Raw genomic sequence first — 25,512 nt, 5'->3', positions numbered from 1 at the left:
AGACACAGAAGCATGGAACAGATGGTCTAACCTCAGAGGGAATGTGGGGAGATGGGTGGGAAGAGATCAACCAAAGAACTTGTATGCATATATATGCATAACCCATGGACACAGTGTGGTGAAGGTCTTGGGTGGGGGATGGAGGTGGGCTAGATGGGGTCAATGGGGGGAAACGGGGAACATATGTAATCCTTTCAACAATAAAGTTTTTTTTTTAAAGAAAATACTATGAGCAACTACATATGCCAATAAGTTGGACAGTGTGGATAAAATGGACAAATTCCTAGAAAAATACAATCTTTCAAAAGTGAATCAGTAAAAATCAGAAAACTTGAATAGGCCAATAACAAATGAGGAAATTGAAGCAGAAATAAAATAATACAATAAATAAAATTAAATTAAATTAATAAAATAAAATAAAAAACAGCAAATAAAAACCCTGGTCCAGATGGCTTCACATGGGGGTTTCGCCAAACCTTCAAAGAGCAACTAACACCTATCCTCCTCAAACTGCTCCAAAAACTCCAAAAGGAAGGAACACTTCCAACCACTTTTTATGAGACCAGCATTATCCTAATTCCAAAACTAGATAAATACACTATAAAGAGAATTACAGACCAATGTCCCTGATGAACATAGATGCTAAAATCCTCAACAAAATATTAGCAAATCATACCCAGCAATATATTAAAGAGATCATACACCATGACAAAGTGGGATTTATTCCATGGATGCAAGGTTGGTACAATATTTGCAAATCAATGAATGTGATACGTCACATAAACAAAAAACAAAAATCACATGATCATATCAATAGATGCGGAAAAAGCATTGGACAAAATCCAACACCCATTTTTAATAAAATCTCTCAGCAATGTGGGAATAGAGAGAGCATATCCTATATAATAAAAGCCTAATATGCTAAGTGTCCAGTTGTTGGGTTGTCCATTCAACCAATCTAAGTGTAATATGCTAATGATATGCTACGGCCGTTCAACCGCTTGCTATGATGTGCACCGACCACCATGGGGCAGATGCTCTGACTCATAGGTTAGCTTGCTGCTGGGGTCTGGCCAATAGGGACTGAGACAGGCCGAACATGCTCTAGAGCCCTCCCACCATCCCTCCCTAGCTGGCCAAGCTCCCACGTCCCTGGCCCCAATACTGCACCAGTGGGGTCTCTCAGCTTGGCCTGTGTCCTCTCGAATTCCAACCTCTCAGGGGATGTCCAAGAGCTGGTTTCAGCCTGATCCCTCAGGCCAGGCTGAGGGACCCCACTGGTGCAAGAATTCGTGCACTGGGCCTCTAGTCTCAACATAATAACAGCCATATATGACAAACCTACAGCCAACATCATACTCAATGGGGAAAAATTAAAACCATTTCCCCTAAGAACAGGAACAAGACAGGGATGTCCATTTTCACCACTCTTATTCAACATAGTACTAGAAGTTGTAGCCACAGCGATCAGACAAAAAGAAACCATAAAAGGCATCCAAATTGGAAAGGAGGAAGTAAAACTCTTATTATTTACAGATGACATGATATTGAACATAGAAAACCCTAAAGACTCCACCAAAAACTACTAGATTTAATAATGAATTTGGCAATGTAATAGGATACAAAATTAACACCCAGAAATCCATGGCATTTTTATACACCAACAATGAATTCTGAGAAAGAGAAACTAAACATCAATCCCATTTACCATTGCAACAAAAAATTAAGATACTTAGGAATAAACTTAACCAAGGAGGTAAAAGACTTGGACTTAAAAAACTACAAGATGATGAAAAAAGAGTTAAAGAAAGATATAAACAAGTGGACGAATATACCATGTTCAAAGATTGATAAAATTAACATCATTAATATGTCCATACTCCCCAAAGCAATCTATAGATTCAATACAATCCCTATTAAATTACCAATGGCATATTTCACAGATCTAGAACAAATACTCCAAAAATGTATATAGGACCCCAAATAGCTGCAGCAAGCTTAAGAAAGAAAAACAAAGTTGGAGGAATCACAATACCAGGTGTCTATATATATAAAAGTCTAAGTGTCCGTTCTTCCCTCCAACTGGTAGCTATGATGTGTAATCACCACCAGGGGGCAGATGCTCCAACCTGTACCTATGGTGTGCACTGACCTTCAGGGGGACACAGGAGCTGCCATGATGTGCACTGCCCATTTAAAAATAAACGGCACCACAGACCTGGCACTGACAAACCAATACTCGGCTTCCCCCAAGTGGGACACAGGCCCCCCCACCACCCTGAAGTGACACTCTATCAAATCGCAGCCAATGCTCCCAAGACCCCATGGCACAAAATGTGGTCCACATCCCAGCCCAGCCCGGAAACGGTGCTGTGGGTGCCAGGTAATGACATCATGTAGCAACACCCAGCTTCCTCTCCCTAGCGACTAGCCTCCTTAGAGTTTCTTCAGCCCAGGAACCCAACTTGCTTTATAGCCAGGTGCAAACATTTTACAGTTTAACCAAATGTTTGTGAAGCGTTTTCCCATGCCTCATCTCATTTGATCCTCACAGAAGTCCTGGAGTAGGTAGATAGGAGACTCAGTAGAATCCTATTTTCTTTTCATTAGCAAGACAATGGAGATTTAGAAGGTTTAGAAATTTGACCTAACTGAAAGGAAGTAAGAAATAATGGAATTTGAAAATGACTTCAGGTTTTCTCACTGTGCAGAATATAGTCAAACACTGCTACAGTTAAATATTTTACCCTCTATTCTCCCTGCATGGTCTACAATAATAATCTACTTCATGTTGATATTTACTGCTGTGTTGCTGACAATTACCTGAAAGAGAAGTTGGGGTGCTTCACTGGGCTGGAAAAAGTTTAGCTAAATCAGAAATCAGGCTTAATTAAGCAAGTTTATCTCTATATATAAAAGGCTTCTATATATAAAAGGCTAAGTTGACTTGCGTATGCAGGATACATATAAAGCTCTTAGCTGGCACCAATCGCATGTGTGTGTTTCAATCTGTCATTGTCGATCATGAATTTGGTTGACACTTCTATTATAGAGAAAGGGCGGATAGCAATATTAAAATGTTTCTTCTAATTAATTTCCTTTCAATGTGTACAAATCCGTGCACTGGGACACTAGTCAAGTTATACTACAAAGCCACTGTAATCAAAGTATCCTGATACTAGCATAAAGAACAGGCATATAGAACAGAAACCCCAGAAATCAACCCAAGACATATGCTCAATGAATATTTGACAAAACATACAATGGAGTCAAGACCGTCTCTTCAATAAATGGTATTGGGAAAATTGGACAGATACATGCAAAAAAATAAAACTAGACCACCAATTTACACCATACACAATAATGAACTCAAAATGGATAAAAGACTTAAATATAAGTCGTGACACCATAAAAATCCTAGAAGAAGCCATAGGCACAAAAATCTCTGACATCTCATGCAGCAATATGTTTATGGATACATCTCCTAGGGCAAAGGAAAGTAGGGAGAAAATAAACAAATGGGACTATATCAAAATAAAAACTTTTGCATAGCAAAAGAAACTGTCAACAAAATGCAAAGGGAGCCCATTTTATGGGAGAACATATTTGGCAATGATACATCTCATAAAGGGTTAATATCTAAAATATATAAGGAACTTATACAATTTAATAAAAGAAGGACAAACAATCCAATTATAAAATGGGCAAATGACCTAAATAGACACTTCTCCAAAGGGGATATACAGATGGCCAAGACACATATGAAAAATGCTCAAAGTTACTGATCATCAGAGAGATGCAAATTAAAACGACCATGAGGTATCACCTCACACCTGTCAGAATGGCTACCATTAACAAATCAACAAATGACAAGTGCTAGCAAGGATGTGGAGAAAAGGGAACCCTAGTACACTACTGGTGGTAATGCAGACTGATGCAACCATTATGGAAACCAGTATGGAGTTTCCTCAAAAAATTAAATATGGCCCGGTAGGTATGGCTCAGTGGTTAAGTATCAACCTATAAACCAATAGGTTACAGTTTGATTCCCAGTCAGGGCACATACCCAGTTTTCAGGCTCAGTCCCCAGTGAGTATTATTCTAAGTGAAATAAGCCAGCCAGAGAAAGACAAGGATATCATCTCACTTATATGTAGAATCTAATGAACAAAATAGATCTAGAGACATAGAAGCATGGGTCAGATTTTCAAATCTCAGAGGGAAGGAGGGTTGGATGGGCAGGAGAGAAGGGATCAACCAAAGAACTTGTATGCATAAATGAATAACCCATGGACTCAGATAATAGGGTGATGAAGGCCTGGGGCAGGGGGCAGGCTAGAAGTCAATGGGGGAAAAAGGGTCATATGTAATACTTTCAACAATAAAGATATTAATTAATTCATGTATTAATTCATTAAATCCTATGGGGGGAAAAGAATGTAAAGGACAATTTCATATATATATATACACACACATACATACATACATTTTTATTGATTTCAGAGGGGAAGGGAGAGGGAGAGAGAGATAGAAACATCAATGATGAGAGAGAATCATTGATTGGCTGCCTCCTGCATGCCCCTACTGGGGATGAAGCCCACAACCTGGCATGTGCCCTTGACTGGAATCGAATCCAGGACCCTTCAGTCCACAGGCCGACGCTCTATCCCCTGAGCCAAACCAGCTAGGGCCTAAGGACAATTTCTAAGGCGGCTTCTCAATTATCTAGGCAGGAAATCCTGGGAACCTGAATTAGGGCACTAACAGTGCAGATAGAGGATGGGGCAGATTTGAGAACTATTCAGCTAAAAGACTTAGTAGTAGATGTAGGAAATGTAGTCTCAGTTATCTTCTGGCTTTGTGACTTATCGACAACTAGTATATGATGTTGGCATTCACCTAAACAGAGAGTGAATAAAAGGGAGCAGATTTGGTGGATTTCCTAGCAGGAAAAGGAAAGATGATGGATTCAGTTTTGGACATTTGACTTAGAGAAGGATGAGGGAGTTGAATGACAGAGAGGTTTCTACCAGGCAATTATATAAGTAGTAGAGTCCCTAGCAGCTGCCGGCTGCCAGCCGGGGCCTCCCTCCCCCGCCCCCCGCATTGAACTCCTGGTTGAGGGGACAATTTGCATATTAGGCTTTTATTATATAGGGTAATATCTGGAGCTAATGCAGGCATCTGGTCTTGAGATCTAGATTTGGAATCTAAGGTGTATGAATGTTTGGCAACTAAAAGGTCAAGGGTTGATCTCAGGGAGAGAAGGAGATAGAGATAGAAACATCCATGATGAGAAAAAGTCATCGATTAGGCTGCCTCCCGCACACTCCCTACTGGGGATGGAGCCCACAACCCAGGTGTCCTGACCTGGAATCAAACCATGATCTCAAAGTTCAACCACTGAGCAACACCGGCCGGGCTCTTCTCTGTTTTTTGTTTGTTTGTTTGTTTGTTTATGTGCTACTGTTTCCACATCAAACGTTCTCCCTACATGTATTAGAACAGCAACTTCTAATGTCCTTCAAATCCTAGCTGAAATCTGGCTTCCCTGCCAAACTTTTCCCGATTTCCCCAAGTAGAATAAGCTATTCCTTCTCCAATGCATCTACTGTACTTTGCATACTAGTATACCTTATTTTCTTGAATCTATTGATGCTGTTATTCTAAAAAGTATTTAAGATGTCTTGTAAGTACACATAATATGTAACATGACTGTGAAAAGTAAGTGCAGGCAAAGAGAGAAATTAAGATTGAGAAACAGAACAGAGTTAAGGAAAAGACATAATCTGGTAACCTACTTACTTTTATCAAGGCTACAGTGGCCTCTACCCCTTCATAGAAGCCATTATATATTTTTTGAAAAGTGCATATATTCATTGCTTTATTTTCTGTTTTATCAAAGCCATTTCTAATAAGAGAATGCTGGTTAGTTTGCAGAATTCATGGTGTACAGACAATAAAGACAAACCAAGATCAATCAGGTGTTTCTCCCCGGGTTTGCACATAAAGTACATGAGATCTTATAATAAATCTTATAATAAATCTGCATATAATAAATGAAATCTTTGAAGGCTCCCTCATAAAAGAGGCAAGGCATTTAATTAGGGCTTTTCAAATACTAATATTTAAAGCTAATTGATACACTATATTAAATCACAACTCAAAAGAATCATTGGTGGGTGGGGTGGAGATTAAACATTTCAGTATTTAGATCACTAATCTGACTTGACACAGGGGTGGCTTTAGACTAACTTAAAGAAAGCTAAGCACTGTGTCCTCTAAGTCATCTTCCTGGAATTTTCCTTTGACAAGTAAACTTTTTTATAAATATTGAATTTGATGAACTCAAGGTTATGTTCTTAAATGGCTAGAATAGGAAAAAAGAGGACAGGCCACTAATTGTACCTTAAAGAATAATTTATTTTAATAAACCTCATGTACCAGGCGTATGCTAGTTGTTGGAGAGACAAAAATGAGAAGACCCAGCCCCTATCCTTTACTCTAACAAGTATAGCTCACTGACTGACACATGGAAATATGTGATAATAGATTAACTCATCAAGCCTACTAAACCTTAGTGAATAAGGTAACTTGATGAAATGGCTTTTTTGTAATAAGAAAGAAATGTTACTAATTATTCACATCTTAGGTTTACTTTAATGAATCCAGCAATAAGATCAATTTTTGATTGACAAAAAGAACATCCATTTGACACATTATTACAGATAAGTGGCCAGAGTAAAACAACTAGTCTACTTGCTGATATGTTACTTCCAGTCCAAATTTATAAACCTATATCGTCTATCCAGCATCCTTTTACTTCAAAAAGCATTAAATCCCTAGTTGCTTTACGAATCCTGTAACTAGCCCTAGCCAGTTTGGCTCAGTGAATAGAGCATCTGCCCGAGGACTAAAGGGACCGGGGTTCTATTCTAGTCAAGGGCATGTACCTCAGTTGCAGGCTTGATACTGGGCCCTGGTGAGAGTACATGTGGGAGGCAACCAATTGATGTGTCTCTCTCACATCGATTTTCTCTCTTTCTCTCCCTCTCCCTTTTACTCTCTCTAAATATCAATGGAAAAATATCCTCGGGTAAGGATTAATAACAAAAAAAAAACTAGAAAACAATTTTAAGTTTATTACAAAAGCTATATGTGCACACCAAGAAAATGTGAAGCCCAAATATGCATGTATTACAGAAGACGCATGACCAAAGAATTAAACACTTATTTAAAAATTTAAAAAAAGAATCCTGTAACTATAATCATCAGCATATGGATTTTAAAATAGGTAAGGAAACATCCTACCTCTAGAAACCCCTTCTGATGAGGGTCCATATGGTTCAGAGGGATGTAGGTTTCGTCAGTCTTCTGGCAAACAACCATTGCATGTCTCTGACTAAACGTTCCACGGCCAACATCTTGGCCACTCAGACGGACATTAAAACCTTAAGCAAGCAAGAGGGGGGGAAATCCAGATTCCCATGAATAACCTAGTAATAAGGCATGGTGACCCTGAATTCTTATATATCAACTTATCCTGAGAGTTTTCCTTAGCATAATAGATTATCCTTATTCAAATATACCAGTTCTATATGTACTAGTAAAGGTCTGTAGTCAAAGTGAGATTGTATAAGAATGGAGAGTCCTCATTTACCCTATAATTTTTAGAGGAAAATATCCAGGTCCGAGCCCTTTTTTTCCAGGTATGATTGCTCGATTCTCTGATGAAGGTTGTCAACATGACATACTAAGATTAAATAATATTGTCAGGTAAGAAAAGATAACGTGTTTTAGAATCTCTCTGGTTAATAAAAATAATAGGAGGTAGCTGTCGCTTAAAAATCTGCAGAGATCACATGTAACCAACATTATATTAAAGCATCTCCTACCAGCTGTGCAGCTAAACAGAAACTTCTTACCTTGAGCAAGCAATGAGCCTAAGGCAAGAGCTTCTGCCGTGGCCCAGTCTAACTTGGTTCCATCCATCACCTTCTCTAGTCTAGACTGTAAAATTGAAGGGGAGGAAAAAAAGAAACTTTGAGTCCAGTATCCTTTTTCACAGAGTTAAAAAAAAATGTAATGCAACAATGGGAAGTATCAAATACATTATGTTAAACAAAACAGAAAGCGCAGAAGAATACATGAAAGTCTGGTGGCAATCTTCTGTCATCTTAAAACAGGCAAAATACACAGGTGCTCAGGTTAGTTGTTCACCCTGTGGGTGAATGATGGCAGCAGGGAGGGTTTCACAGGGAACTTATTTATAATATTCTATTTCTTCACCTGGATGGTGAATACATAGTTTGTTTTAATAGTCTCTATACCTGTAATTAAAACCCCAAAATGGTCCCAGCCACTTTAGCTCAGTGGTTAGTGAACTGGCCCATGGACTGAGGGACTGTGGGTTCAATTCAGGTCAAGAGCGTACTTCAGTTGCAGGCTCGAGCCCCAGCCCCAGTTGGGGCGCATAACCAATCGATGTGTCTTTCTCACATTGATGTTTCTCTGTCTCTCCCTCTCCCTTCCACTCTCTAAAAATCAATGGGAAAAAAATATCCTTGGGTGAGTATTAAAAAACAAACAAAATGAAGTTAGTGTTTTAAAAATAATTCAAAAGGCAAAGTTTCTTCATCCAAGTTTAAGAAAGATGAAGGCCTTTAACTCCTTGTCTTGTTTTCAGCACTGCAAGTCCAGTGTTCCAGGAAACCCCTGAGAGCTAGGCAAACCAGAAGGGTTAGTCATATGCATATTTAACGTGAGACAATATGTAAAACCTCAACATGATTAAGGCTCTAAACAGTTGACTCCGGAGTGTGTGTGTTGATTTTTATTTATTACATTTAAGGCACCCTAAACAATGAAAGAGTTTTCTGGTCAGAACAATCCAAACAGGCATTCTGGTATTGTTGTACCCTATATACTAAAAGGCTAATATGCAAATTGACCAAATGGTGGAACAACCAGTCACTATGATGTGCACTGACCACCAGGGGGCAGATGCTCAACACAGGAGCTGCCCCCTGGTGGTCAATGCGCTCCCACAGGGGGAGCGCCACTCAGCCAGAACCCAGCCTCAAGGCTGGTGAGCGCAGCAGCGGTAGGTGGGAGAGGCTCCATGGCAGCACTAAGGATGTCTGACTGACAGCTTAGGCCCGCTGCCCACAAGAGTGGGCCTAAACCATTAGTCGGACATCCCCCGAGGGTTCCCAGGCTGCCGGAGGGATGTCTGACTCCCCCAGGGACCGGGCCTAAGCTGGCAGGTGGACATCCCCTGAGGGGTCCTGGACTACAAGAGGGCGCAGGCTGGGCTGAGGTACCCCCTTCCCCCAAGTGCACAAATTTTTATGCACTGGGCCTCTAGTATTTAATAATGTGCATGTAGTACATGTATATTTAATGTATTAAACATGTATAAGTGAAGGAAAGAAGGAAGGAAAGAAGGAAGGAAGGAAAGAAGTAGACAAAATCTGAGTTAATTGACTATCAGTACCAAAACACCACTAGATCTGTTCCTAGAACAGTTATGGCAAACCTATGACACGCGTGTCAGAGATGACATGCGAACTCATTTTTTTGGTTAATTTTTCTCTGTTAAATGGCATTTCAATATATAAAATAAATATCAAAAATATGTCTTTGTTTTACTATGGTTGTAAATATCAAAAATTTTCTATATGTGACACGGCACCAGAGTTAAGTTAGGGTTTTTCAAAATGCTGACATGCCGAGCTCAAAAGGTTTGCCATCACTGTCCTAGAACAAAATAACATATAATAAATATTTGTCAAACAAATTAGCCAACCAAATGACCAAATATCAATTTGCACAAGAAACAAATAATAATCAGAGAATTCAGGGTTCCCCACCTGAACATACATCTTCAGAAGGTGACTGTGCATCTGGAGTTCCTCCGGCACCTCCACAGACTTGCCACCAACAAACCGAAGGAGGTCGAGGGGCACACCTGTGTTCCAGGTGGTAATGCGAGCTTCTGGCTGAGCCAGGCCCTGCCAGTGGGCCTGCAGGTGAGTGGCAGGGGGGCTATAGTGGGTCAGGTTATTTAAATGGTCATTTAACTTTGCATAGTAGGCGGCTTTGATTTCTGACACCTCCTCCTGAGTCATGAGTCCGTTGGCAATAAGGTGCTCTGCATAAGTGTCTGGAATGCTCTTTCGAGCTCTGTCCAAGAAAGAGGGGGAATAAATCAATCTGATGTTTAAAAATCAAAGAGAAATAGATACAGTCATTGTCAAAGATATGTGATGTGTCATCGTTGTAAAAAGGCATATAGGAAATGCTTTGGAACTAGATAGAGGGGTGGTTGTATGACACTCTGAATGTACTAAGTGCTATTGAATTTTAAATGTTCAATTTTATGTGACTTTCACTCCAATAAATTATTTTCTTCAAAAAGGCAATGGTGAGTAACAACTTCATCCAGGGAAGCAAGAGAAAACAAATTTATCTTTATGAATTTTCATCTACATTCGGGTAGAAATAATTAGTTTTTCAATCAATTGGTAAATTCAATAATTTATAGGACTGACCTATATAATCTACCCATTCAGCACCCTTTTGTTTTAAAAAGTATTAAACCCAAAATTGCCAACATCTGTTTCAGGTGTCTTTAAGAATCCTGTATCTATTCAGCTCCTGGGTTTTATAACAATAATAATGATGCCACTCTATATTTGCATAACCTTTAAACTGTAAGGTCTGTTTAGATATATTATCACATTTAATTCTGACCAAAGTGAGAGGTTAGCAGGATAAATTATTTTAAATGGGGCACTGGGGCACATCAAGTAATTCAGCTGCTAAGCTCAGATCTAAATAAAGAACCCAGATTTGTTCTTCCAAAAGCAGCCTGCTCCCTATGACCAGAAAGGCTCATAAAATGCCACCAGTTGTTTCCTCTGCTTTAATTTATGTCCATGAGGAAATAAAGTAGAGAAGAGGGATCTATTTTTACGTTCTAGTATCTAAAAAGTGACATTTTCCTGTCTCATTAACCCTCCAACTCAGCACTGAAATACTAGTATAATACAAGCCAATGTGGAATTTAAAATTTCCTTGTGGTCACATTAGAAAAGGTAAAAAGAAACAGGTAGAATTAATTTTAATCATGTTTATTTAAATCAATATATCCAAAATATTGTCACTTAATATCTAGTTAATACAAAATTATTATTGAGATAGTTAACATCTTTTTTTCATATTGAATCTTTGAAATCTGGTGTGTAGATTATACTCACAGCATGTCTCCATCAAGACTCACCACATTTCAAGCATTCAGTAGCCACTTAAGTGACTGCTATATTGGACAGCACAGTTCTGGACTTTCTTTAAAATCCAACATCGTGCCAAGGTAAAGAGTAGGTCCCCATCTATAGTTTGCAGAGTGGGTCATGGAGGTTCTGTTTCTGATCCTGTTAATGCCATACTAAGTAACTTCAGGCAAGACTCTGCCTAAGTCCTCCTATTCCATCTTCCCATCTGCTAAGTGAGGTTGTTGAGTTGCCCACTTTGCCTGTTCATTGACGAAACATGTAGAATTTGAAGAATATGGGGAGCTTTCCGGACACCCATAGAGTGACCATCCCAGTCTGCCCAGGACTTTGGAGTCCCAGTTTTAACACTGAAAGCTTCATGTCTCACACAAACCCGGAAAGTTGTCATTCTAATTGAGAATGTCTAACAAAATCATAATGTGGCACCAAGGGGGAGAGGGCACATTAAATGAAGGTGTATAATTGTACCTGATGATTTTGTACATGACTGGGTTGGTGAAGAAAGGCTCATCCAGCTCATTGTGGCCCCACTGCCTGTAGCATAACAAATCAACAATCACATCCTTCCGGAATTGGCGCTGGTATTCAAAAGCCAGGCGTGTGGCACGGAGCACTTCCTCTGGGCTATCTCCATTGACATGGATGATGGCACAGCCCACAAGCTTCCCTGAGGCAGAGAAGACCAAGATGAAGTGAGCCAGACGACATCAGTCCAGCGCCAAGTCCTGTTGCCTGCGTGGAGAGGCAGCCCACATCTTCAAAGGTAGTTTGGATTGGCTGTTAACTCAGACTTTGGAGTCCAGCTGACAAGAATGAGTTCAAGTCACAATTCTGTGACTTACTGTGTGACCTTGGTAAAGTTATGAATCTCAGTCTCCCTATCTATAACACTGGGATAATAGCTCCTACCTCTTAGCATTATTGTAAACATTAAATGAGGTAATGCATCTAGAGTACTTAACAGTGCCTGGTGTGTAATAACTAACAGTTATTTTGTTATTGACATTATTACTATTATCTTTCCTTCTAAGAAAAGGATTATGAGAGGATGCATCCTAGAGGGGAAAAAATGGATATTCTCCAAAAAGAAGTTCAAGAAGGAGTTTTCAGTATTTCTAACTAATCACAAAAAATTCACATAGTCCCAAAGCACATCCGGGCCAGGCTCTGGGTCTAAAACAGAATAGATCCTACCAGCTAACATCTTACCTAATAAACAGTGAATATGCAAATTGACCATCACACCATAATGGTCAAGATGGCTGTGCTCACAGTGGAGGCAGGGATTCTGTAACACAAGATGGCCGTGCCCACAGTGGAGGCCGTTACCACAATGAGCCTTAATGAGCAATCAGCAGGGACCTGAGGCTGTGCCCCCTGCCTGGTGGGGCTTGACAGGGGACCTCAGACCATGCACCCTTCCCTGTCGCCAGGCCAGGGGACCTCAGGCCACGCCCCCCGCCCAGCAGGGCTTGACGGGGGACCTCAGGCCGCACCCCCCACCCCAGCACCAGTCCAGGGGACCTGAGGCTGCGCCCCATGCCCCAGCACCAGGCCTGGGGACCTGAGGGTGCGCCAGGGGACTTGAGACTGCACCCCCCACCCAGTGGGGCTTGAGAAGGGTGGGGCCAGCCAGGTCTGGATCTCACCCAATGGAGGTGGGGCCGGCTGGGGCTGGGTCTCGCACAATTTTGAGGTGCCGCTGGTGGGCAGGGACATGACTCTGGATCCCGCAGCGCACCCCAGACTCTGACAGGAGGAAGATTTTCATATACATTTTACTAATTTTCTTTCATCTCTGACACTTCTATTATTGAGAAAGGGCAAATAGCAATATTAAAATATTTCCTCTAATTAATCCCCTTTTAATGTGCATGAATTTCGTGCACCAGGCCACCAGTTTCTTACAACTCTGTGAAATAGAGACTAGGTAATAAAAGCTCTGCATTTCTGTCCTGGCCAGGTAGCACAGTTGGTTAAGAGTGTCATCCTGATACACCAAGGTTTCAGGGTCGATCCCCAGCCAGGACACATACCAGAAACAACCAATGAATGCATAAATAAGTGGGACAACAAATGGATGTTTCTTCCTCTCTCTAAAAATCAATAAATACCATTTAATTGTATAGATATTTAAAATCCCACATTTCTCTTAATACTGCCAATTTTCATAGGTTAAAACAAGGCAACCATCATTCTTCACATCTGATGTCTAGCCAGACTACTGGGCCAAATTTAGTGGCTGAACATACACTTTTTTAAAAAAAAAATAAATTTGAGCCCTAGCCACTTTTGCTCAGTGGATAGAGCATCGGCCAGTGAACCACAGGATCCCAGGTTCAATTCCAGTCAAGGGCACGTATCCCGGTTGCAGGCTTCTCCCCAGCCCAGGCCCTGGTCCGGGCTCATGCAGGAGGCAACCAATAGATGTGTTTCTCTCACAACGATGTTTCTGTCTTTCCCTCTCTCTTCCACTCTCTCTACAAATCAATGGAAAAATATCCTCGGATAAGGATTTAAAGAAAATAAAAATAAATAAAATAAATGACATTAAAATTTGTAAATTCAAGATATACAAAATATTACTTTGATACTTTATATATTGTGATACGATTGGCATTGAAGCAATATTTACCACATTATACCACTACAGTGCAGTATTATTGACTATATTCATTATATACTGCACATTAGATCTCTATGGCTTATTTACTATTCATTACTATTCACACATTTGTACCTTTATCCTTCCCCTCACCTCGATCCCCTGGCAACCACCATTTTACTCTGCTTTTTCACATCCATGACTTTTTTTTAGGATTCCACATATAAGTGATATCATACAATACTTGTCTTTTTCTGTCTGACCTATCTTGCTTAGCATACTGTGCTCAAAGGTCCATCCATGTTGGCACAAATGGATGGCAGGATGTATTCCTTTCTCATGACTGAATAATATTCCATGTGTATGCCTACCATATTTCTTTATGCATTCATCCAGTGATGGACATTTGGGTTGCTTCCATATCTTGGCTATTGTGAATAATGCTATCATAAACATGGAGTGCAGATATCTTGTCGAAATCCCGTTTTCATTTCCTTTGCATACATAGCCAGAAGTGGATTTTCTGAATCTTATGGTACATCTATTTTTAATTTTTTGAGGAATCTCCATATTGTTTTCCATAGTGGTTGGACTAATTTACATTCCCACCAACCGTGCATAAGAGTCCCTTTTTACCACATCCTCACCAGCACCTGTTGTCTCTTGTCTTTTTTATTGAGAGGTATGTGTGATAGATACCTCATTGTGGTTCTGATTTGCATTTCCCTGATGATTAGTGAAGTTGAGCACCTTTTCATGTGCCTGTTGGCCATCAGTATATCTTCTCTGGACAAATGTCTATTCAATTCCTCTGGCCCTTTTATAATCTAATTGTTTTTATTATTAAGTTGTATTAGTTCATTATATATTTTAGATATTAATCCCTTATTGAATTGAACATATCCTTTTTTACTAAGATTGATTACCCCAAGTTTGAACATCATAAAGACAATTACTTTAATGTTGACTAATTGTGTCGATCTCTGGTTTCCAGATCATTTAACTGGATATTTAAGCAATTTGAGATTGCACCATCTAAGTTCCACTCTAGTCTTATTTCCTTGGATGTAAAGACTATGCTCCGAGTTTAAAATAAATATTAGCTAACAACACTGAAAGTATCTGATCCAAAACTTAAAATGGGATAACCAGTGAGGCTCACTGTTCCAAGTGAATTAGAAGGTCCTCTAGAAATTTCTTGTCTGACCCAGCAACACCAACAATTCTGTGTTACATACCAATATCACTACAGTATAAGGAAGACCTTCCTCTTTCTGCCGGAGTGGTATAACCCAGCTGGTTATTGACAATCAGGTGGACACTTCCACCAATTCTGAAATGTGGGAGATTAGAGAGCGTAAATGTTTCAGGAACAATCCCTTGACCACAGAAAGAAGCATCACCGTGAACCTAAATTACAGGGGAGAATAAAAGAAAAGGAACATAAACAATGGAAAATTTTATGTTTTTAGACTGGAATAAATTGTTTTCAAATAATAACAGGAATAAAAACAACCATCTTCTCACTGCTCCCCTGCCCTCCTAAAAATCTGCTGGTTGTAGGATTTCCTAGAATAGTTATGCTGATCTAAAGCAGCTTTCAAAGATGCTAGATCAGTTATTTTCCTCTTGCAGCTACTACCAGTTGGCCTGCTCTTTCCATCCCATATCATCCCCTATCCCAGCACTTCTAGTATACTCATCAACAGTCTAGATAGAATATACAGCAGCACAATAGAAGGAAGGGCTATTGTAGGTCCAGGAAGTATACAGCATATGGTTAAACAATCCTGTGCTTTACAAAGTGTTCTTCTCAATATTTCCAGTACCCACCTGGTACCATCCATGTTATTGACTATATTCCCTATGCTGTACTTTACATGAGACTATTTTGTAACTATCAATTTGTACTTCTTCATCCCTTCACCTTACTTACTGATTTTGCATGTGTTTTATTTGTTCTATAAATTACAAAGACAGATATTCCCTTTACCTTTCTCTTGACTTAATTCATGATACAAAATTTTTCCTAAGTGAAGTCAAGAACCTCCACTTTGTAAAGCACAGGATTGTTTAACCATATGCTGTATACTTGAAACTAATGCAAAATAATATTGAATGTAAACTGTAATTAAAAATAAAAATTTTTAAAAGAAAAAATAGAATATCTAGCTAACAATTTGGAGTTTTTTATTTAGAAATACTGTGGCAGCACAGTAAGAAGCTAGGGAAATTCCTTGACAAGTGAAATAAGGAAAACTGAGACAAAATAATTAAACAAGGACAAACAATTTCAGCAATTTACAGGCAGCTAATGAATCACAAGATTCTATCTTCCCTAATCAAGGACAGTTAGAAGCAAATAAGTTTGCACATTCCGGGCTGTCCCAGGGCAGACCAGCCTCGGTCCCAGTCCCTCTTCAATGATGTTCTTTGAATATAAAACTAACCAGAAAATAACCCCTGCCCCCTCTATATGCACAATTTGATGAATCAACACATTGAAGGGCATCCCTGGAAAGCTAATGAATCTTCTGTTAAGACCCTCCCCTGAGACCTCCCTAGGGTTCTGGCCAAAGAAAGATAAAAAGCCTCAAGACAAAGGACCCACAGCACACACTCACTAAATCATGCTCACACCTTGTATCTCAGCTCTCTTTCTCCTAAACTCTAAGGGTCCCCAAGAGACTTACAACCAGGGAAGCAGTGGGCATCGGCAGCTCCTCCTGGGCTGTCCCCCTGAACCTGTGTCCAAGGCCTCCATCCTCTCTGATTTTCCAGTGAACTGACAGCAGCCCCAGCTTGGCTCACTTCTGTCACTGTGACTTTTATTTCCCAGTGAGCTAACAGCAGCCCGGCCTAGGCTCTCTCCTGTTGCTTCTTCTACCTTAAGCCCTTCCTTTGTCTCACTGTCCCCAACTGTAATAAACATGCTCTCAAAATCACCTGGACTCGTGTTGTGAAATCTTTCCTAAGTGAAGTCAAGAACCCACACACTACGGCAGGCCCTAGGCAGACTCGCTCTGGACACAGATCCCATACGCTAACAATGCCATATCATAATCAAATCCAGTCTGCCTATCCCCAAGTATTTTCCACAAGTTTCTGGCCCATGAAAAATTAACATGAATAAGATACTGTAGTTATCTGTATACACAGCCACATATTCTACTGCCTTATATATAGGTTTGTAGATTTCTGTTGGGTTTGAAGACTCGATTACTGACATCCAGGATAATTTATCCCTTAAAAAAATGCAAGCCGGACTGGCATGGCTCAGTGGTTGAGCACTGACCTATGAACCAGGTTGCAGGCTCCATCCCCAGTAGGAGGCATGCAGGAGGCAGACAATCAATGACTCTCTCTCATTATTGATGCTTCTATCTCTCTCTCCCTCTCCCTTCCTCTCTCTGAAATCAATAATTTTTTTTAAAAGGGACTCACAACCAAATCTCTAAAAGATACCATTTGGGTTATGAAATAATTGGGGAAGGTGCAGGGGAAGCAAGAGCCACACTAATAATTTGTATCCTTTTGTTATTGTTGTTAATCCCCACCCAAGGATATTTTTCCATTGATTAATTTTTAGAAAGTGGAAGGGAGGGGGAAAGACAGAGGAAGAGAAACATCGATCTGAGAGAGACACATTGTTGCTTCCCACATGCTGCCAACCAGGGCCAGGATTGAGCCTGCAACAGAGGAACATGCCCTTGCCCTTGACTGGTATCGAACCCAGGACCCTTCAGTTCTCCAGCTGACGCTCTATCCACTGAGCCAAACCGGCGAGGGCAATAATTTGTATTCTTTACCTTCATACCAAAAACCGTCACTTTAAAACAAACAAGCAAAAAATAAATAAATAAGTCCAGCCCTAACTGGTTTGGCTCCGTGGATAGAGCGTCGGCCTGTGGACTGAAGGGTCCCAGGTTCGATTCCGGCCAAGGGCATGTACCTTGGTTGTGGGCACATCCCCAGTAGGAGGTGTGCAGGAGGCAGCTGATCAATGTTTCTCTCTCATCAATGTTTCTCACTCTTTACCCCTCTCCCTTTCTCTCTGTAAAAAATCAATAAAATATTTTTAAAAATAAAAATAAATCCAGACTGGTGTAGCCTTGTTAAATATATGGGTACCACGTGGTTTCCTAGGAGGCCATACTTTCAGAGAAGTAATGATATCCATCCTCCCAGCAGTAGTCGGTATGCCAGTCAATAACCCCTTAATTAATTCATAACTGGAGAAAGGAAAAGCACAGTAAAAACCAGTCTGAAGTCCGTTGCCTTGACACTAGACCTCATATCTGTTATTGATTTTTAAAACAACCCCAGAATATTGTTTTCTCTAAAAGTTCATCTGTTTCATCTTGAATGCCTGCCATCTCCTTTCAGACCTACCAACTTGGACATTCTTTCTCCCTCATCTTCCCAAACCCTGATCACACTTCCGGAAGTTAGAAGTACCTGCAAGCAAATGACTTTGTCCCCAGGCTGAGCCGAAGTGTCTGGAGAGTAGTCCCCATCCTGTCTAGACTGCTGCCTTCCCCGAGTCTTCCCGACAGCCACAGGGTTAACAGCTTCCAGGTGCGAGGGGTTAGGCAGCATTGTCACATGCAGGGGATGGTGTGCACCAAAGTCCAGGTCAACTGAGGAGGTCAGGTGAGACAGCACATCTCCGGTGGCTGGTACATCTTCCGGAAATTCACTTAAGCCTCGCATTTTGCGAAACATCAGCTATTGCAGATACACATACAAGAAAAAAATGTGTGTGTTTTTAAATCATAACTGAGAAGTGGCTAGTTTAAATTATGCAATACAAAGACACTTTATGCACATGCTTTTATAATTATTACCATCCATTATTTAAAGATATGGACAAAACCTCTAACTGCTCCAATGCACAAAACTTTTTGAATATCTTCAAAATCAAATGAAGTAGTAACACTTTATGAGGAGTCTAACATGACATAGACTGTAAGTTACCTCTGCCTTGCAGTAAATACAATAATTTTCTTAAATACACTTGTTAGAATATATTTTCAAAGAACTTTTTCAATTAATTTCATTAAAAGTCGAGAGGAAAATAACAGAACTTAATCCCAATCCCATTTAGAGAAGAGACAACTATATTTTTAGCTCAAGTTACATCTAAAAAACTATAGTAATTCTATTTGTTTACTTTTTCCTTAGTTTCCATAGCCCTAGGAGTTGTATCGGTAAAGATATTGCGATGACATATGTCTGATATTTTGCTGCCTATGGAGTCTTCTAAGATTTTTATGGTTTCCCATCTTACATTGAAGTCCTTTAGCCATTTTGAGTTTGTTTTTGTGTATGGTGTAAGTTGGTGATCTAGTTTCATTTTTTTGCATGTATCTGACCAAATTTCCCAGAACCATTTATTGAAGAGACTGTCATGACTCCATTGTATGCTCTTGCCTCCTTTGTGAAATATAAATTGAGCATAATGGCTTGGGTACTATGCTGCTAAAAAAGAAGAAATTTTTACCATTTGCAACAGCATGGATGTAACTGGAGAGCATTATGCTAAGCAAAATAAGCCAGCCGGAGAAAGATAAATATCACATGATCTCATTCATTTGTGGGATATAATGATTAACATAAACTTATGAACAAAAATAGATCTAGAGACAAGAGGCAGGGGGGAAGGAGGGTAGAGACCAACCAAAGGACTTGTATACATGTATATTAGCGTAACCATTGAACACAGACACTGGGGCAGTGGGGACTTGCCCTCGTGGGTGGGAGTGGATGGGGGGGTCAATTGGGGAAAAAGGAGACCTATGTAATACTTTAAACAATAAAAAAAAACTATAGAAGTCCAATACTCAAAGAACTTTTCTACATATATTGTCTCACTTCATTTTCAGTCTTCTATGAGACAAACCTTATTACCCATTTTTAAAGTGAACAAGTAAGAGAAATTAAATTGTTAAAGGTCCTATAACAAAGCTGGGTCTCAAACCAAAATGTTAACCAAAAACAGCATGTTATTCTCAGTTTGCCAAATTGTGTGAATGACCTGGAAGCTTCTCTAGTTTGCAAAAGCTTAGTTACCTATCTACAAATAGAACCATACATAGTGTATATACAGATGTGTTTGTCACAAGTATGATCATTTATAATTACTTTTGCGTCTTTGAGTAATTTCTTCATCTGAGATATTTTAGAAATGCAATTTTTGGTTTAAGAATTTCTGCATGTATCTAAGCACATGCTCCATCTGTCAATTACTTTATCCTGTCATACGCTACCTTTTCTAAGGTATTTGTCCTTTAAAAGCTGATTATCAATCTCTTAGCATCAGAAACACTGAGGTCTGAGTAATAGTGGTAATGCTTGGCCCCTAGACATGATACTACATAGATTTTCTAATATTCTTAATGACAACACATCTTCAATGGGCTCTCTTCACTCCATCTAATTTTGACAGTCCCTTTAACATTTGTAGTGACTTTTAATCCCCTAGAAAAGGACAGTAATGAGGCTTATTCACAAATAATGGCCACAACTTTATTAAATATCAAGTCTCTCTGATGTTCTCTGACATCAGGTCTTCAGTCCTAATTCCCAAGTCTTTTGAGAGACTTATAGAGCAGAGCAGCTGAATTGGGCTGAACAGAAATACCAAGATCCAATTATCTATAAAACCACTCACTTAGGTGGTCTCTTAAGATAGCAATGTATCATTAGTTTTAGTACAATCTATTAACTATAAACTCTGTAAATAACTGAAGGGTAACATTGACTTCTTGGAAGGTAAAATTGTGTAAAATTGTGCAAATCTTTGTGTTCTTTTGACAATTTTTATGAAGTAAGAAAAGCATGCTTCAAAGGACAGAATTTATCTATTCATATCATCCTTAAGGAAATAAACTAAACTTTAAATTCCCTGAAAGAAGAACCCATATAAGGATATGCAGAAAATCAACCTAAATACCCATTCTATCCAGAAGTACTGGATTCCATCGATTAACTAAGCTATATCCTGGACCAATGATTCATATACTTAGTCAGTTTTCTAAAAGGAATTATTAGCATTGGTTTTATTGTATGTCATAGAAAGTATCTTACCTCTGGAGGGAACTGCAGAAGGCCTGTCAGTAAATTAAGTCTCCCCCTATGGGGCATCCCAATGATGACATCAGTGATCCCACTGTAGGCTGACATTTTCAGCAACTCATGGAAAAAGCCCATCATGCTTTCAGCTCCTTCGCCTCCATATCGCTTCACTGTGGCAAACTTGGTGGCCAAAAAGTGGTCAAATTCCTATGGGCCATCACATCAGATATATTAGTTACACATTAGCTGACTACTTAGATCAAAGTAGGACATTTTTATGTGTGTTGTTAGGACCCCACACTACCTCAAGTGGCTGCAGCTGTGCCCATCACTACCTACCCCAGAGAAAAACATGTCACCCAGAGTCCAGCAGGAACGCCTTGCCAAGGACACCCGACCGCAGTAAGGGATGATCAGAAAATAGCCTGAGAGGTAGACTAACTAACCCCAAGAGGAACCCCCTTAAATGTGTGTTCTGCCAGAGTCGGGGCAGAGCCTCAGATTTCTGCTGCCTCAACCAGTACCTGAGTTTTAGTATCAGGCTCTACAGTACTATTTGATCAAGGATCCAAACTGGCCAACTGTCTGAATTATTGGGAATAAATTTTTTGTCCTCTTGATATGCCTGAGTCCTGGTAATAGCCCTGACAAACATTCAATTCCATTAATTCATATTGATTTGTCTTCCATGCATCGTTTTTTATTGCTTCAGGTAATAAAAAGAGAAGATCTTAAGGATTTTGTAAGGTTTATAGAGTGAATAAACACACATATAAAAAGTATTCTGGCTTTGAGGAGAACCAATAGCTCCACTGTTTGGCGATTTACTTTTTCCTACTCAGAATAAAGTGGTGTGTGTTATATTGCCTGTTGTGTTGAGGTAATGGGGAGGGAGTAGGAAGGGGTATGTTCAGAGATTTAATGCCTAATTCCCTCTTTCCAGTATTTATATACCTTTGTAGGAAATGAGCTGACCTATTCCATTAGCTGCTGCTTTTATACCTGAGATTCTAGCATTAGTTTCGACAGATGTTTTCGCTCTTCTGTAGTAAATGTCTCCTTTTTCAGCTCCTCAAACCGCTTTGCAAACCAGTCTTTCTCCTCCTGTCTCTGAAGTTGGGAGGTTTCAATGGAAATCTGCCCACAGTAGATTTGGTTGAGATAGGCTAATACTTCCTCAAGAGAGGCCTCGTCCTTCCCCATGTTCAATAATCCTATGAAATGGAATCAAAGAGATTCTCTTAAAGAAGAGTCAACCATATAACTAATTATAGAACATACCAAAATAATTTTTTCAATTCAGAGCATTTCATTTCAAATAACTTGGGTCATTATCAGTGCTTATCTACATTTTTCTAGAAGCAAATCTAAAAATATGATCAAAAGCCACAAGGTAGTAAAACTAGAAGAGAAAAAAAATCTCTCTTCAAAAGCATACAGACATACTGTTTTATGTCAAATTTTGATTCTAGGGTCATTTAAACTAAAACTTCAAACCCACTTTTTCATCTGCTTCATAGCTACATAGCTTATGTCCTACCTTTATCTCAAATATCTACCTACCAAGATGTTCAAGTCTTAATAAATATCTTTAAAGCAATATTTATCATTAAACAGTTGGTCTTAATGTGAATTAATATTGATTCCAAAGCAACATTTAAAGGTAAAAGGAAATCTCCCTGATACTCAGTCAAAGAAAAGGGAAGTTTGTAATGTCATTAGCTCAGCACCAAATCAGTTATCAGCCATTTGCCTAAACCTACAGCATGAGTTAACAAACCAACATCGTCCTGGCCGGTTTTTCTCAGTGGTTAGAGCACTGGCCTGTGGACTAAAGGGTCCCTTGTTCGATTCCGGTCAAGGGCACATGCCTGGGTTATAAGCTCGATCCCCAGTGTGGGGCCTGCACCTGCATAAGACAGCTGATCAATGACACTCTCTCATCATTGATGTTTCTCTCTCTCTCTCCCTTCCTCTGCGAAAGCAATAAAAATATATTTTAAAATACATAAATAAATAAAAAGTATCACAAATGTCACGTGCAAAAACAAACAAACAAATATTTACTTTATATTTCTTACGTTTCTTACAATAAACTTTAGATCTTCAATATTGATTGACCAATGTTGCAAGAACATGGGAGTGCAAATATCTCTTCAAGATCCTGATTTCAATTCCTTTAGATAAATACCCAGAAGTGGAATTGCTGGATCATATGATGGTTTTATTTTTAATTTGCTGAGGAACCTCCATGCTATTTTCTACAGTGGCTACACCAGATTACATTCCCACCAACAGTGCACAAGAATTCCTTTCCTCCACATACTCACCAACACTTGCATCTTTTGTTTTGTTGACAATAGCCAATTCTAACAGGTGTGTGGTGACATCTCATTATGGTTTTGATTTGCACTTCCCTGAGTACTTTTTCATATACCTGTTGGTCATTTGTCTATAGGTTGTTGAATGCAGATGAAATGGGGCCCTATTGAAAGACCATTCTAGAACTTCAAGACTGCTCCTCCCTGATGGTGCCTGAAAGTGCCCCTCACTGTCTCCTCACACTCCATGAAAGCCTCAACTCCAGTGAGCATATGGGTTCTTCAAGAACAGAGAAAGGAGCCCCACCTCTGTTAGCAGGTAACTGTCACATGGAAGGTCTATTGTCAATGGGCTTTACCTGTGGTATTAAAGGGTCCCTGCAGAGTCTGCACAAGAGCTTGGATTTCAGGCACATTCTCCTGCAGGGCTTGTCCAGTAAAGAGGGGGTTGATTTTGGCAGCTTTATGACCATGTTCACAATATACTGTCACCAACCTGGCAAGTCCATGATCAACTATTTTAGGGGGGAAGAAAGCAATACAAACAGTTTAGGAAATGCCCACAAACCACAAAAATTAGTTTTTCAAAGAAGCCTTGTGGCCTTTGACATTTTTAATGCATTGCTCCTACCCACCACATCTGCCAGTGGTTTTTCAGGATTAAAGACTCAGAATCCAGGAAAACACACGTATTTCCTTAAGTGTATCTCATGATAATAAAAGTCATTAAAAAAACAAAATGTAAATAGACTATGATTATACATTTATAAAAATAACTATGTACATGAATAATATTAAAATGAAATACCTCAAATTGAAAAAAAAACCTCTTATAATGCTGAGATTATGGATAATTAGTCCTCTTATTGTTTAAGATATTTTTCAACACTTTACATTAAAAAAATATATAGATAGCCCTAGCCGGTTTGGCTCAGTGGATAGATGCCGGGAGCCAATCCATCCTTGCTGTTTCAAGGGATCTGGCGTATATGGCATACTGTTCTTAATATATTTGCTCACCTTCTTGGCGCTGTGTTTTAACCAAGGTCACCTCTCTGAGAAAGGTTGTTTCCCCAGGTAGGGATTTTCCCCTGAAGTTAGGGAAGGAATAAAACCTCTTAACTAAGTGCCAGGCGGGTAATTAATCACTTTAGCTACGAACAATCACACTTAAGCTACATAATCTTTACTCCCTGGAATGGAGATAAGAAACGCCCTAACCTTTGGAATAGAGATTGATAGGATTGGAATCAACTGGTATAAATACAGATGTAACAAGACAACAGCACACAGAATTTAGATGAAGATCCTAGAGACAGAACCTAGAGACAGAACATGGCAAAAGATCCTGGACAGAACCTACACACAGAACTTAGACACAGAACCTAGAGACAGAACCTAGAGATGGAACATGGCAAAAGATCCTGGACAGAAACTGGCAACAGATCCTAGAGACAGAACCTAGTGAGAGAACATGGCAAAAAATCCTGGCAGAACCTGGCTACAGAACTTAGCTGGAGAACCTAGACAGAACCTGGCAACCGAACCTGGCTGAAGAACCTAGTGAGAGAAACGAACCAGAACTTGGCTAGAGAACCTGACTGGGCTGCTGATCAACTGAACGCTGTCTCTGTGTAATCCCTTCTTCACCGACTCCGTCCACACCTTTGGGGACCCCTGGACCTGCTGGGGTTGTTGTAAACCTACTTTTGCCCCCACTTGTACTATTGAGGCCAATGAGTCAAGTGTAGAGATCTAGAGAGAATACTGCTGTTTATACAAAAAGAAAAAAAAATTCTTAGTTGTAATTTTGGGACCAGGAAGAAGCACTTAAAATGCTAAATAAATTTGAATCACTGAATTTTTCTAAAAAAATATGTTTATTGATTTCAGAGAGGAAGGGAGAGGGAGAGAGAGAAAGAAATATCAATGATGAGAGAGAATCATTGATCAGCTGCCTCCTACATGCCCCCTACTGGGGATCAAGACCACAACCCGGGCACGTGCCCTTGACCGGAATCGAACCCAGGACCTTTCAATCCACAGGCCGACGCTCTATCCACTGAGCCAAACCAGCTAGGGAATCTTTCTTATTTCTTAAAGACCTCAGGTGCATAGTTATTTCATAGACTCATAAAATCTTAGATGAAGACTAAAAATTATCATATCATTAAAGAGAAGGTTAGGGGAGAACCAAGATGGCGGCATAGGT

The 25,512-nt window shown here is 39.7% G+C and overlaps 1 protein-coding gene across 1 annotated transcript in view; it reads right to left on the bottom strand.

The window, feature by feature from the left end:
• The window catches only part of DHTKD1 (dehydrogenase E1 and transketolase domain containing 1), a 40,100-nt gene extending 16,261 nt beyond the window's left edge, over positions 1-23,839 (bottom strand). Inside the window, exons 1-9 of the mRNA XM_015572049.1 lie at positions 23,660-23,839; positions 21,982-22,193; positions 20,992-21,186; positions 18,361-18,630; positions 15,141-15,312; positions 11,766-11,964; positions 9,873-10,185; positions 7,926-8,010; positions 7,312-7,451 (exon numbers count right to left, since the gene is read on the bottom strand). Of these exons, the coding sequence (XP_015427535.1) occupies positions 7,312-7,451; positions 7,926-8,010; positions 9,873-10,185; positions 11,766-11,964; positions 15,141-15,312; positions 18,361-18,630; positions 20,992-21,186; positions 21,982-22,182 (1,575 nt within the window). The 5' untranslated portion in view covers positions 22,183-22,193; positions 23,660-23,839. The remainder of the gene's footprint in view (positions 1-7,311; positions 7,452-7,925; positions 8,011-9,872; positions 10,186-11,765; positions 11,965-15,140; positions 15,313-18,360; positions 18,631-20,991; positions 21,187-21,981; positions 22,194-23,659) is intronic.
• Between the last annotated feature and the right edge of the window lie 1,673 nt (positions 23,840-25,512).

The sequence above is a fragment of the Myotis davidii genome, unplaced genomic scaffold, assembly GCF_000327345.1.
Source record: "Myotis davidii unplaced genomic scaffold, ASM32734v1 scaffold749, whole genome shotgun sequence".
NCBI lineage: Eukaryota > Metazoa > Chordata > Mammalia > Chiroptera > Vespertilionidae > Myotis > Myotis davidii.
This window is presented reverse-complemented; position numbering and strand designations above follow the sequence as displayed.